At 52.8% G+C, this 13,088-nt stretch overlaps 5 protein-coding genes across 5 annotated transcripts; 3 read left to right on the top strand and 2 right to left on the bottom strand.

The window, feature by feature from the left end:
- Positions 1–559: 559 nt before the first annotated feature.
- On the top strand, positions 560–2,679 carry BDQ94DRAFT_176080 (GMC family oxidoreductase; the record flags this gene model as incomplete). The annotated part of the gene is made up of 6 exons (XM_026772617.1): positions 560–877; positions 940–981; positions 1,051–1,701; positions 1,762–2,398; positions 2,477–2,539; positions 2,633–2,679. The coding sequence occupies 6 exons, from the start codon at positions 560–562 to the stop codon at positions 2,677–2,679; spliced, it is 1,758 nt and encodes a 585-aa protein (XP_026619905.1).
- A 172-nt stretch (positions 2,680–2,851) lies between these two features.
- Positions 2,852–4,686, bottom strand: BDQ94DRAFT_164107 (cytochrome P450; the record flags this gene model as incomplete). The annotated part of the gene is made up of 2 exons (XM_026769907.1): positions 2,852–4,365; positions 4,671–4,686. 2 exons carry the CDS (start codon positions 4,684–4,686, stop codon positions 2,852–2,854), a joined length of 1,530 nt encoding a protein of 509 aa, XP_026619904.1.
- Positions 4,687–5,157: 471 nt separating this feature from the next.
- Positions 5,158–7,144, top strand: BDQ94DRAFT_186062 (cytochrome P450; the record flags this gene model as incomplete). The annotated part of the gene is made up of 5 exons (XM_026775048.1): positions 5,158–5,389; positions 5,458–5,739; positions 5,846–6,306; positions 6,404–6,837; positions 6,976–7,144. 5 exons carry the CDS (start codon positions 5,158–5,160, stop codon positions 7,142–7,144), a joined length of 1,578 nt encoding a protein of 525 aa, XP_026619903.1.
- A 515-nt stretch (positions 7,145–7,659) lies between these two features.
- BDQ94DRAFT_186061 (S-adenosyl-L-methionine-dependent methyltransferase) lies at positions 7,660–9,152 on the bottom strand (the record flags this gene model as incomplete). Its single annotated transcript, XM_026775047.1, has 5 exons — positions 7,660–7,976; positions 8,067–8,506; positions 8,583–8,706; positions 8,786–8,915; positions 8,982–9,152. The coding sequence occupies 5 exons, from the start codon at positions 9,150–9,152 to the stop codon at positions 7,660–7,662; spliced, it is 1,182 nt and encodes a 393-aa protein (XP_026619902.1).
- A 1,583-nt stretch (positions 9,153–10,735) lies between these two features.
- On the top strand, positions 10,736–12,925 carry BDQ94DRAFT_186060 (cytochrome P450; the record flags this gene model as incomplete). Its single annotated transcript, XM_026775046.1, has 7 exons — positions 10,736–11,047; positions 11,126–11,491; positions 11,572–11,798; positions 11,876–11,933; positions 12,099–12,437; positions 12,499–12,588; positions 12,665–12,925. 7 exons carry the CDS (start codon positions 10,736–10,738, stop codon positions 12,923–12,925), a joined length of 1,653 nt encoding a protein of 550 aa, XP_026619901.1.
- Positions 12,926–13,088: the final 163 nt, after the last annotated feature.

Below are 13,088 nucleotides of genomic sequence, written 5' to 3'. Positions count from 1 at the left end.
CTGCGAACCCTCGTACCGTAGATGATTTGGAGATGTTTTCTTCACGGGACTGCAAGGGACGAAAATTGTATTGAAAATCTGTCAGTAGTGCCTCATTCGCATTTGCAGTTAATGAGACTTTTGCATTTATACCTGGAAGACCCGGAGCCCAGTTGAGATGGCGTGTCTCCCCATCTTAGAATTGCATCTCTGATACAGTATCTCGCACTGCTGACCCTTCTCACTCTCAGGCTTCCGCCAGCTTACACTTTTTATCACCAGGCTGCGAGAAGGATTCGCGGGTTCATTGATTCCTGCTCGAGTCAGCAAATAACTTCTCCCGTCGAAAGATTGCGCTTCCTGACGACCTCGCCCGTAAGCGATCCTTCGTTGTGGCGCTCATGGCAAGGCCATCACCGGGCTCGTGTTATGCCGTGCGCACGCGAGACAATTATTTAAGGGGCAACCGGTCATCGCCCATGTCTGGTCGATATCCCAGGTCATAATAATAATTTATGGGCATTAGACTCGTCTATAAAGGTTGGGTTCGAGATACTCCGACTCGGTTGTCCTATGGAAAATGGCTCCATCCAAAATCCTTGGCATATTGGCCGTTGCATGCGGCCTTCAATCTGTGAGGGCTGCTCCGGCCCTGCCCATCTCGGGACTGACCTTTGACTATGTCGTTGTGGGCTCGGGTCCTGGAGGATTGACGCTGGCCTCGCGACTGACAGAGGATCCCCGTGTCTCTGTTGCTGTTGTGGAGGCAGGCACCTGGTCCGAGTCCGTGACAGGCAACCAAAGCCAGGTTCCCGCATATGACTACTATTACAATGGCAAGTCTCCCAATGACACCAATCCCTTGGTTGATTGGGGGTTCGTGACCACACCCCAGGCTGTAAGTCGCTCTTCCTGTCCGCGGTTTTCTACCCCTTTTTGCAACCACTCATGCGTACCAAGGGCATCAACGATCAAGTTTCGCACTACACTCGTGGCAAATCGGTAAGTCTTACCTGCTGGTACCCCTCTAGCCTTGGCCAATGTGTTCCAGTAACTAATAGAACTCCTTAGCTCGGCGGTTGCTCCAACCTGAACTACATGGGTTACACTCACACCACGGTCGGCGCCCTCCAACAATGGGCCGACATCGTGGGAGATCCCTCCTACGCTTACGAACACTCATCATACTACTACCGAAAGAGCATGAACTTCGGTCTCAAAGAGCGCAGTCTGGTGAATGCCACGACACTGGAAGCCCCCGGCAGCGTGACCGCCTGGGGTCCGCTGCACGTCTCGTATGCATCTTGGGCGCAGAGTTGGAGTACATGGATCGCGCGTGCCCTGGATGCAACGGGGATTCGAACCACTGATGCCTTTGTCACCGGGCAGCTCAACGGATCGTCTTGGTTGACATCAACCATCAATCCCAACAACGGCCACCGAGCGTCTGCCGCAAGAGCTTACCTGGCCCCGGTGACGAATCGTACAAACTTGAAGGTCTTCGACCTCACCCTTGCGGAACGCATCATCTTCGACCAAAATCGCGTGGCCCGTGGAGTGCAGGTCACCACCGGCAACCAAACCTACACCCTCCAGGCCCGCCGCGAGGTGATTGTCTCCGGGGGCGCATTTCAATCGCCACAACTACTGATGGTGTCGGGAGTTGGCCCAGCTGATCTGCTCCGTCAACACAACATCTCCGTCGTGGCGGACCGACCGGGGGTAGGACAGAACATGAATGATCATGTCTTCTTCTGAATCTCATACCGCGTGAACGTGCAGACGTCCTCCGCCCTGGCTTACGGGGATGCGGAGACGCTGGCTGTGGCCGAGTTTAACGCCAATGGGACCGGCCCCCTGGCCAGCCCCGGCGGCGACTACGCAGCCTACGAGAAGCTCCCCCAGGATATACGCGCCTCCTTTGCGCCCGAGACATTGGCTGAGTTGGCGACTCTGCCTGCAGACTGGCCAGAGATGCAGTATCTGACCCTCCCGACGTACGTGGGTGATTTTCAATCCGCCTCGGCCGGCGCCCCCTTAGACGGTTACAACTATGCCACGTTGCTCGCCACGCTGATTGCCCCCTCGTCGGTGGGCAATGTGAGCATCTCCTCGGCCTCAATGTCGGACTCTCCGATCATCAACCCCAACTGGATGACCACCCAGCGGGACATCGACCTTGTTATCGGCGGGTTCAAGCGCCTCCGCCAGATTCTGCAGTCCTCCGTCCTGACCAATGTCACCATCGGCGACGAGTACTACCCAGGCCCACAGGTTCAGACTGATGAGCAGATCCACCGCCAGATCCAGGACAGCTTCAATACGATGTATCATGTCAGTGCCTCGTGTCGAATGGGCAAGCCGAGTGATCCGCTGGCCGTTGTCGACAATCATGCGAGAGTCTACGGTGTGCATGGTCGTAAGTACTTAACTGTTGACTACTAGACGAAACATCCGCGCAACACGCATGGGTTAACTGAAATTGTTTTGTTTCTAGTGCGAGTGGTGGATGCCTCAGCATTCCCTTTCCTCCCTCCCGGACTGCCCCAGGCCACTGTCTGTAAGTGCTGCTGCTGCTCATCCTGCCCAGTGTGTTCCTTCTTTCACTCAAATTCGATGACCGAGCCAGGCTAACCTGAGATATGCGTATAAGACATGCTAGGGGAAAAGATCGCGGACGATATTAAGAAAGGGAACTAGGAGGAGGAACATGGCCCTTGAACCTAGAAGATCGAAGCCTATTTAATATTAAGAAGACGTGAATACCTTCAAAACAAGATTCCTGTTCCCTGTCCACTGTCGTAGCATATAGAAAATGAATAACGGACATAAGTGTTACTATACTTCCTGCTAAGCATGTTCCCCCTCCATATCAAGCCCACTCCACCTCCAGCACATGCCCCTTAATCTCCGCATTGAACCATTCCACCAACTCTATGCGTTCCTGAACCGTACGAGCGCCTTCCAGTACCTGACTCTCCACCACCGCCTTCACCGACTCCAGCAACTGCTGCATAGCCAAGTTCTTGCCGATACAGGCGCGCGCCCCCACCCCAAACATCAACAGACTCCGATCCATCAGGGGAGTCTTCAACCCCTTTTCTTCCCCCTCGGGGAGCCAGCGCTCTGGACGGAACGAGAACGGGTCAACGAACACCGTCGGATCATGGTGCACGACATACGGCGCAACACCGACAATAGTGCCGGGAGGGACCCAAACCTGGCCGACGCGCAAACCCTGTTCCGGGACAACGCGGGTCATGCGCGTGGGGTTTGCCATACCCAAACGCAAACCCTCCTTGATAACGGCGCGCAAAACCGGGAGGGCCTGCTGATCAACAACCACAGCAGCATTAGTGTCGGTGTTATTGTGGTCGCTACCGCCGGAAACGCTCAGGAGCTCCTCACGCACACGCTGTGCCCACTGTGGATTCCGCACCAGATGGAAGAGAATGGTTGCCAACTTGACGGCGGTGGAGTCGGCGCCCGCAAAGACAATGGCCTGACATTGTATTGAGACTTCGGCCGGATCGATGCCCGCGGCCAGCAGTCGCGCCTGATAGGAGTCCATGCGGGGGACGGGTGCTGTCGTCGCTGCGGTGCGCTGGACGAGCCGCTGGGCGAACACATTCATGCGGCACATGCACTCACCGACGGCCTCGCTGAAATGAAGACGTTGGGAGAGCGCATACAAAATGCCAAAGAGCCAGTGCGGGAGTAGTGAGAATCGCGAGAACCCTACAATTGCAAAGATAAATGGGTTGATGCTGAGCTTCGTGGCCCGCCGCTGTGTCAGCGGGAGATGTGCGTGCTCCGTAAGTCCCCCATACGGCTCGGTCAGGAGGTACCCCGTCACTACGTCGAGGGATAGTCGTGCGCACAGGTCGAGGATGTCGAGCTTCGTGGTGGTGCTACTGCTCCCGCCATCGTGCTGCTGAGTATGGGCCTGACAGTCGGCGCGGAAGGCCTGGAGCTGCGCAACGAACTCGGTCACGGAGCGGTGGATGATGCCGCCGGGGGCGCAGGCGACGTGCAGCCGGCTGGGGGAGAAGAGCGGGGCGACTGCTTTGGCGCGTACGTCGCGGTAGTCAGTGTCCAGCGAGGAGAAAATGGTCACAACCTCGCCGAGGTTGAAGTTGCGGTAGCGCTGGTCTTTCGCAAAGCCACCGCCGGCGATGTAGATGGGTCGTATGGCCGTGGGATCTGAGATGGAGACTGAGTCGGGAGCAATACGCAGGACGTCAGTCTGGTACTTGCGGTGGTAGTGGCGCAGTACACGGCCTTCGATCCCCAGGTAGCTGATCGTGTATAAGAATAGGGAAGAGGTCCGGCCCAGGAGGGGGCCGGGAATGTGTCGAAGGGGATGCAGGTAGAGTCGGTAGGTCACTATAGAGACAGCCGTCACCAGAGCAAGAAGACCCAGGGCCTCCCACAGAGAGCCTGATCGTGTGTACGGATCTACAAGACTCATTCTCCCTTTTTTCTTTTCTTGGTTTCCCTTGTCGGACGCGAGCTTAGTGTGCGACTCTGTCAAGACATTGGCTTTGCCAACATTTGCCCCTGCACTTTGCGCTTTAGAAAGGTAGTGTAGCTCTACTGGTGTCTCAATACCGCTCCCCTTGGTCCGTTTTTGCACTGCCCTAAGGGACGAATAATTCTCGGAGGGCGGAGGGCGGAGCGGGGAAATGAACCCTTGTAGAATGCCATTGATGATAAGGGTCGGAAATGGGGAGATCCTGCAGGATTCTCTTCATATCAACTCCCGTCATCTCGGTTCCATCGTTCTGATCGCGATCTGGCCACCCTGAAATGCACGACCTCGGAGATGCATTGTCTTCTCGCAGGAGGGCGGGGGGAGGGGGGGGGGGGTGCGGCATCGCTTAGCATGGCGCATCTCGTGGCTGGTCCCCGTGCGCAGAAGACAATAAGACAAGTCCGTCAGCACTAGTTTTGTGGTATGTAATTGTAATACAAAGGTCACTACGTATTGAAACACAAGACAGGGTAATTAGTAGTTATCGAATAACTTCGTCAACCTTATGGCCGTTTGAGTCTGCTTTCACATGATCCCCTCGTCCATTTCCTCATCCCTGCTTGCTCCTTCGTGCATTAACGGACGTGCCATTTTCAGTGTCACCTCCCCAGCGACTCTTATGATCCCATGTTAAGCACAACACCATGGAGACAGCAGGGCCCGCAACATGGACTTCTTCCTCTCTTCTGCGCCTCCTGGGCTTCTATGTCTTGTACCGTCTGAGTCGCGCCCTCTACAACATCTCGCCCCTTCATCCCCTCAGCCATGTGCCAGGCCCCAAACTGGCTGCCGCCACCTTTTTGTATGAAGCCTGGTTCGACCTAATCCAGGGGGGACGATACACCCGCGAGATTCAACGGATGCACGAGATCTATGGTAGTCTTCACTTCTTATCGTTTTCTCTCTCTCCTTCTCTCCTTCAGTTACCTAATACCTAGGTTTAGGTCCGGTAGTGCGCATAAACCCCGAAGAACTTCATTTCAACGATATCGCGTTTGTCGACGAGATCTACGCCGGGGGTGGTCGAAAGAGAAACAAGCAAGTTCATTTCCTCAATTTCACCGCAGGCCCCATCACATCGTCCATGTTCGCGACCATCGACCATGACCACCACCGGATCCGTCGCAGCCCGGTGAATAAGTTCTTCTCACGGGCTCAGATCATGAAGCTCGAGCCTGACATCAAAGAGCTTGTAGACAAGTTATGCGAGAAAATAATTCGCCTTGGTAAGGACGGTTTCATTCAGGCCACACTCCAACCACCTACTTCCCTTTTCTGCCTTGATCTCATGATGAGGATGATCGGTCAGGCCAGATACTGAGCGAGTTCCAGGCCTTCGAGACAATGCACCCCTTGATATCACCACGGCATACAGCTGTTTCACCGCGGACGTCATCTCGAAGTATTGTTTCGGCGACCCCTTCGGCTTTGTGGCGCAGGAGGGCTGGACCCCAAACTTTCGAGAGCCCCTGAACGCGGTGCTCGCCGCGACATTTCCCTTTCGCTTCTTTCCGCCACTCAGGATCTTGGCCGATATCGCCCCTCTCTTCGCTAAATGGGCGCGACGGGACGTGAATATCATGTTGGTTGAGTCCAGCGAGAAGATGCCGGCCCGCATCCAGGCGGCCCGCCAGGACTATCAGACGACAACCGGCTGTAGCACCAGCACCACCGGCTCTGGCTCAATATTCCGCGACATTCTACGGTCGTCACTGCCGGAAGCGGAGAAGACCGATCGTCGATTGGGAGGCGAAGGCTTCTCGATGATCTCAGCAGGCACCGAGACTACAGCTGTAAGTTTTCATTCAGTTTGATTGACCTCGAATCATTTGCCGCTCTTCTCTCTTCTCCCCGCATACATAATATACTGGCTGACCTACCTCCTCGCAGTGGACGCTGACAGTGACTTCCTTTCACCTTCTGAGCCAACCCGAAACTCTCTCCAAACTGACCCGAGAACTACAGGACGCGGACGCAAGCCAGCTGTCCTGGGTAGGCCTAGAGAAACTCCCCTATCTCAGCGCAGTCATCCTTGAGGGACTGCGTCTGTCGTACGGGGTCACTGCGCGGATTCCTCGCATCGCACCCAACGAGCGATTGCTCTATCGCGGTGAGTTCCACGGCCGATCAATTGAGTACGTAATTCCTCCAGGCACGCCGATGGGTATGTCGAATGCAATCAATCACCACAACGAGGCGGTGTTTCCTGATTCGCATACGTTCCGGCCAGAACGATGGTTGGGGATCGACGATGCTCAGCGACGTCGGATGGAGAATTGTTTGACCTCGTTTTCAAAGGGGAGTCGTCAATGTCTCGGCATGAAGTAGGTTTATAGGATTTCTTTTATTCTTTCTCCCTTTCCTTTGGTTTTCCCAAAATGACCTTCACTTGACCCTGGCCCTTATTGTTTGACCTTCTTGCAAAGAAATTGCTGACGGTGTCGGGTGAAAATCGTTTAAAGCCTCGCGTACTGTAACCTGTTTCTGGCACTGACCGCCATGACGCTGCGCGTGTTTCCTCGGATGCGGTTATACGAGACGACTGTGGTGGATGTGCGATATGACAGTGATGCGTTCGTTCCGTTACCGAAGAAGGGGAGCCAAGGGGTTCGGGTTGTCATAGTCTCTTAGGAGGAGAGAGATCTCGTTCTCGTTGGGCGACTTGGGGTTTTACCCCTAGTGCATTCACATATGTATTCATTCTGGAGACCGCCGTTTCAACGACAGAATCCTTAGAGCCTATTCCGTAGTTACCTCTCTGCTATATTGTCAGGTGTCGTAGTTACCAATGTTATCTGTCTTGCTAGATCGTCTCTCACCAGTGGGGAAGCATATACTATATATTTAAATCGCAATGAGGAAAAGCATTCTGAAGAAATGCCTTCAACTAGAGGCAGTGTACTATATTAAAATGTTACAGCAAAACATAGTACTCTTCAGGATTACGTATCCGGAAATGTAAGGCGAAGTAGAGCACTGATTATCTGGATATAAGTAACTATATTTGATGCCTTGGACTACATGTTAAACCCGAGTCAGTGGCTATAATTTCATTTGCCGTCCGCTTTACTAAAGACCAACATCGACGATATAAAGAACGCAGTGGAATAGACCGTTTCTAACACATAGATATATTGCCACGCCACTCAAATTGCCACTTCTGCCTCGATAATCGCCTGTGCGGCCAAAGGCGACCGCCACACCTTGACAACCTGATATCCCGCCCAGGAGAGCAAAGTCCGCCACTGCGTCTCTGTGCGCTCCAAGCCAGCCACCAAGGCCATCATTGTCAAGTCGTACGAGGTAGCATGCGGATGGGCATCTTTCTCCGGCACTACATGGTCGTGCACGAGCAGCTTACTATACCCGGGCTTCAGCGCGTCCCGGAGCATCAGCAGGATTTGTCGCGCCGGTTCATCCGACCAGTCATGCAGAACGCCGTGCAGGTAGTAGACGCGGGAGTCTGTAGCAAAAACATCAAATGATCATCAGTCCCTAAGTTTAATTCAAATTATAATGCCCTCTTCCCCCCTTCCAGTCGAGCGTTACTTACCTGTGATCGGTTGTGGCTGGAAGAAATCATGCGCCATTTTATTCACCGGATCCGGACATTTGGCAAGCTCAACCACTGCGGCCCGGTCCTGGAGGTAGAGTCGGTGCGCAGTCTCCGGATACACCTGGCGGAACTTTTCAATATCATGGCCGATGTTTCCTCCTACGTCCACCACCAGCGGTAGACTAGGATTCGATCCGTCCATAAAGTGCTCGCCGGGGATGATGTCCAGCCAGCTGGCTTGATGAGCCATTACCCCGCCCATGACGTGGTTGAATGATGCTCCTTCACGCGGGTGGCTGGTGAAGTATTCAAACAGGTCGCCCTGATAGTTTTTTGCATATTGAAAGATTCCATCTTTGGGATCAGTGGGGTTTTGATACTTGGTCTTCTGCAGAAACTCGGGAGTGTTATGGAAAACGGGAATACCGAAGTCATACCTGATATTCCGGTTTGAGCCAAAGCAAAGGGATAAGAAGAGGAATATTAGAATTGCTCATGTAACTATATACTTACAGGTAATTAATCCATTCCCCAAAAACAGGCTGCAGAAGGGAGAGCGAGAAGCTTGTTGGCTTGAATGTTCCGGCTGTAGGCTCAGCTAGGACGTGGTTTACAGCCAGATGACGGAGGATGCGGCCTGCTCAGTGTACCGTTTACTGTCAGTCTTCAGTATCGGGGTGAGCTTTCTATTGATATATTGGACGCCACCAACTGACCGAGGAGGTCCGGATTGCAGTGAACCAAAGCAGCCAACTCATCACTGCTTTGCGCTTCGTCGCCTTGCTCATGCCATTTCTCAAATAGTTGTAGATCCTTGACGATCTTCAAGCTGGCCCATAATGCCGGCTATAATTCCCTCGCTGTTGGTTAGACTTCTAAATAGCGTGAGCAAAGTCACTGAGAGGAACTTACCTCGTTCATACACATCCTCGCGACCCTCTCCCACGGGGTCTCGAGGCGGCTGACCAGCGCATAGGCGGCCAAGAGGGCTTTGCTGCGATCCCCATCCGTGGGGAAGGTATCGACATCAATGGAGTCCAAAGTCTTGAGGACTACATCAGTAGGACCGGTGGATCGTGTCATGATGGAAGGTGTTGCTCGAGCAATTGTGGACAAACGTGGGGAATGTGCTGGGATGGCCACTACCTTCCACAGACAAGGGGTGATCTTATGATGCTGCAGTCTGCGCGAATACCGGGGAAGGGAGCGTGATCGCCTGCGCATGGGCTGAGGTATAATTCAGCCTGGTCTGACTTTGTGCATACCTCTCTGGTATAGCATCCGGCTCAGCGTCGTATTTCCAGGCCGATAACGCATGTCCAGAGACCCCCGAAGGAATCGCATCTCGACCTGCTCGCTACGACTTGCCAGCCTCGGCCGTCCTTTCAGCTCTAATTTCCACGTCAATAGCATTTTGGCCAACCATCGTGCCCACACCTGGCCAGCCTCGTAGCTCACCCACCATCCCTGCATTTCCGCCCCATCGTTGTAAGACGATGTCAGATTACCGAAGTAGTCTCAGGTAGCCGAGGGATAATGCAGCAAAAGTACCTAGCTGCCTGGTCCAGGAAGGAGCAGCGGGCGGAGCCGTGTTTCACACGAATCAGGGCTGTAATTAATCCGGTTGACCCTTCGTGACGACCGATAAGGACCGGCGGCGTTGGTGGCGCATAATAAGTGCAGACACTTCTCGGAAGTGATTGCTGTGTTGAGATAACATGGCGAGTTTGCATCAGGAAGTTATGGATCCTGAACCCTGCGGATAGATAACGGAATGAAACAATCTCTGTTAGGGTGGGCGGGTTTCCAACACCGGAGAAGCGTGATGGTCGATTGATTGGTTGTTGATCCATTGACTGACTGACAGATAGATAAATAGAGAGATAGACAAAGTAATCAATTGGTTAAAATGTCTCAATCCCGCAAACACCTATAATTATCGCGGATCAACAAGTGGGGCGAGACCCTGTCAATCAGAGGGGCTTGTGAAGGCGATGGTCGCTGGCCTCGGAGATCCCCGCACGCCAAGGCGGAAGAGGTTGCTTACTCGCTTTCAAAAAGGCTTCATTTAGCGCCAAGGCTAGGCATGTGAGTGGTTGGTTTATTTAAGTATAGGAGCGGGATGCTGAAGGAATGTAACCATCCTTGGGGGGCTCAGGCACCGTCAGATGCAGATGGTCGTTACACCGAAGTGCGTATTACCATATGTAACCGTATGTAACTGTATGTCATGGATACCGTCGCTGGAACTGTAATTACTTCCATTACTCCAACCAACAATGTTGTTCTCGTCAAAAACAGAAAGCGAGCAGTATCGTGGAAGGCTCAAGTCATCACATAGCAATGAGGCGTACAATAGATTATAGAGATGGATAGAATGGTATGCTACTTAGAGTGCGTGTCTGGTAGCCTGGAGATGGTTGATGCGGACCTAGATGTGAATGTCTCACTCACGCGCACACACACCATAGTAACTTCTATGCATCATGGTAAAGGAGGCATGACGAAACAACGCCGGGGTATAAAAGCAATGTGCCGCGTGCCCGGATCTTCTTAGACTTGCCCGTACTATAACAGTCGGAGTCTCACATACAGCAGCAGGCTTGACGCTTGAACTTCAGAACACAAGCCCGGCTTCTACTCGCATCCCCGCACTGGACACTTTCATGGAGCGTTCAGAGCAGCAGAACGAGGCCGCCCGAGAGTTGTGGTTATGGGTAGGATGTCTTGCCCTCACATTGGCAATTCTGCAACTCTTCCGAACATGGTGGTCACTGAGGCATATTCCCGGTCCCTTTCTCGCCAGCATCACCAACCTACCTCGAGTGTGGTGGGTAAAAACCGGTCGCGCGCACCTTTATCATCAGGCTCTTCACAAAAAATATGGAGATGTGGTCCGCCTCGGACCCCGCATGGTCTCTTTCAGCAACCCCGAAGCAATTCCGACGGTTTATCCAATTCGACCTGGTTTTCCCAAGGTTGGGCTGCTAATTTCCTTCTCTTCTACCATCGGAGGGGAAGTAGGATCAACAATGAGGGGCTGACCATAGCCTTAGAGTGACTTTTATGCTGTCCTGCGTCCTTATACCCGCGAACGTGGCTCAATGCTGGCAGTGTTCAACACACAAGACGAGTCGATGCACAAGCTGATCAAAAGCCCAATTGCACCGCTTTTTTCCCTCTCGAACGTAGTCCACTTTGAAGGTCTAGTGGAGGAAGTTCTCGCATGTCTATCCGAGCAATTTGATAAACGCTTCGTGGCCACGGGCGAGGCATTCGACTGCGCTGAATGGTTACAGTACTTTGCCTTCGACGTCATGGGGACTATGTCTTTTTCTAAGCGGTATGGGTTTCTCGAGCAAGGCCGCGATGTGAACGGCATGTTGAGGGCCATTTTCGAATTCTTCATGGTGGCAGCACCGGTGCGTCTTGCACCATAGTCTGATATTTGGAAGTGGTTAGCGCGGCAAAAGGGTGGCTGACGATCTTCTCTTTCGCCCAGATGACACAACTTACATGGCTGGACCCAATTCTGTACAAAAACCGTCTGGCGCACAGTTTTCGACAGACCCCGGGAATGTCTATTCTAGGATTCGTGGGCAAGGCAATTGGGGGTCGACTGGCCAAGAGCGGCGATGTCAAGGAAGATTCCGGCTTCACACCTCCAAACAAGGACTTTCTGGCTCGCTTTCTCGAGACTCAAAAACTGAATCCCAAACTTCCGCCATGGTACGCATGATGAACCCTCATCTTAGGTCATGTTGTATGGTGACAGGCTTGGTCTGATGCGAATACAAACCACGCAGGGTCTCCACGGCCTGGACATTTTCCAATGTCATTGCTGGCTCCGATTCGGTTGGGACTGTGATGAAAACTGCCATATGGTGAGTATGCTATATTCTTCATTGTAAAACCGTGAGATCAAGGCCCAGAAACTAAACTGCTTGTAGTGAGTTTGCTCTTTCGACGAATCAAGTGAAGCAACAAAGATCATGACGCAGACTAGACCACCTTCTCTCGTATTCCGAGTCCTTAGAAAGACTGCAACGCGAACTCGACGGAGCCAACCTGACCCGGCCATATCCACAATGGAGCGAAGTACGCGACTTACCCTACCTGGACGCTTGTATTCAGGAAGCTGCACGCCTGCATCCTCCGTTCGCCCTTCCATTGGAACGCATTGCTCCGCGAGGTGGTGTGACGGTACTAGGCCACTACTTACCCGAAGGCACGCTTGTTGGGGGTAACCCTTACGTCGTTAATCGTCACGAAGCCACCTTTGGCCCGGACGTAGAGGCTTGGAAGCCCGAGAGATGGCTTAATGCGGAAGATGACCACAAAAGGCTCCTCGAGCAGAGCCTACTCACGGTGCGTGATATGTCCCAAGTGCGACTAGTGATTAGGGCACGATGATGATTGTGGACCTTAGTTTGGTGCCGGTAGACGTGTTTGTCTGGGTAGGCATATCGGGATTTTCGAACTGAAGAAGCTTCTACCATTCTTGATCTTGAACTACAAGGTTTGTCAAAACACGTCTCCCAGATTGCTTGCCGGAAGCTAATGGCTTAAGATACAATTGATTGAATCCAAACCAGCTACGATGCGAAATGGGTTCCTCTTCAGGCAGCGAAGCTTTACTTGCCAGATTCAAAGGCGGGAGTAGTGAAGCCTTTGAACGGCATAGATACGAAACGTCAGTCAGCAATTGTGATCTTCCAGAGGTTTCTGCATTACATAGCACGAGAGCAGTAAATTGGCGGCTATTGTCAGCGAATTCACGCAACGTTTCTGTTCCTGTTATGCGCAGTGTAGCATCTTTCGAAACCCTTTGGGAGACGAGGACGTCGGAGGATTAATCTGTTGGGACAGTACACCAACGTGGGCAATAAACGAGGATCTAGGTGATCTCCAATCAAACTTTATGACAGCCACCCGAGGTAAAGACTCAAGGATTTCTAATGAGTAGAGGAACGATTCAAGGAAAATTGTATTACCGGCAGCTTTGAGTATCGTATAGCG

Source organism: Aspergillus welwitschiae, assembly GCF_003344945.1.
Source record: "Aspergillus welwitschiae strain CBS 139.54b unplaced genomic scaffold BDQ94scaffold_80, whole genome shotgun sequence".
NCBI classification, from domain to species: domain Eukaryota; kingdom Fungi; phylum Ascomycota; class Eurotiomycetes; order Eurotiales; family Aspergillaceae; genus Aspergillus; species Aspergillus welwitschiae.
The sequence above is the reverse complement of the archived record's forward strand: the minus strand, read 5'-3'. Positions and strand labels throughout refer to the sequence as shown.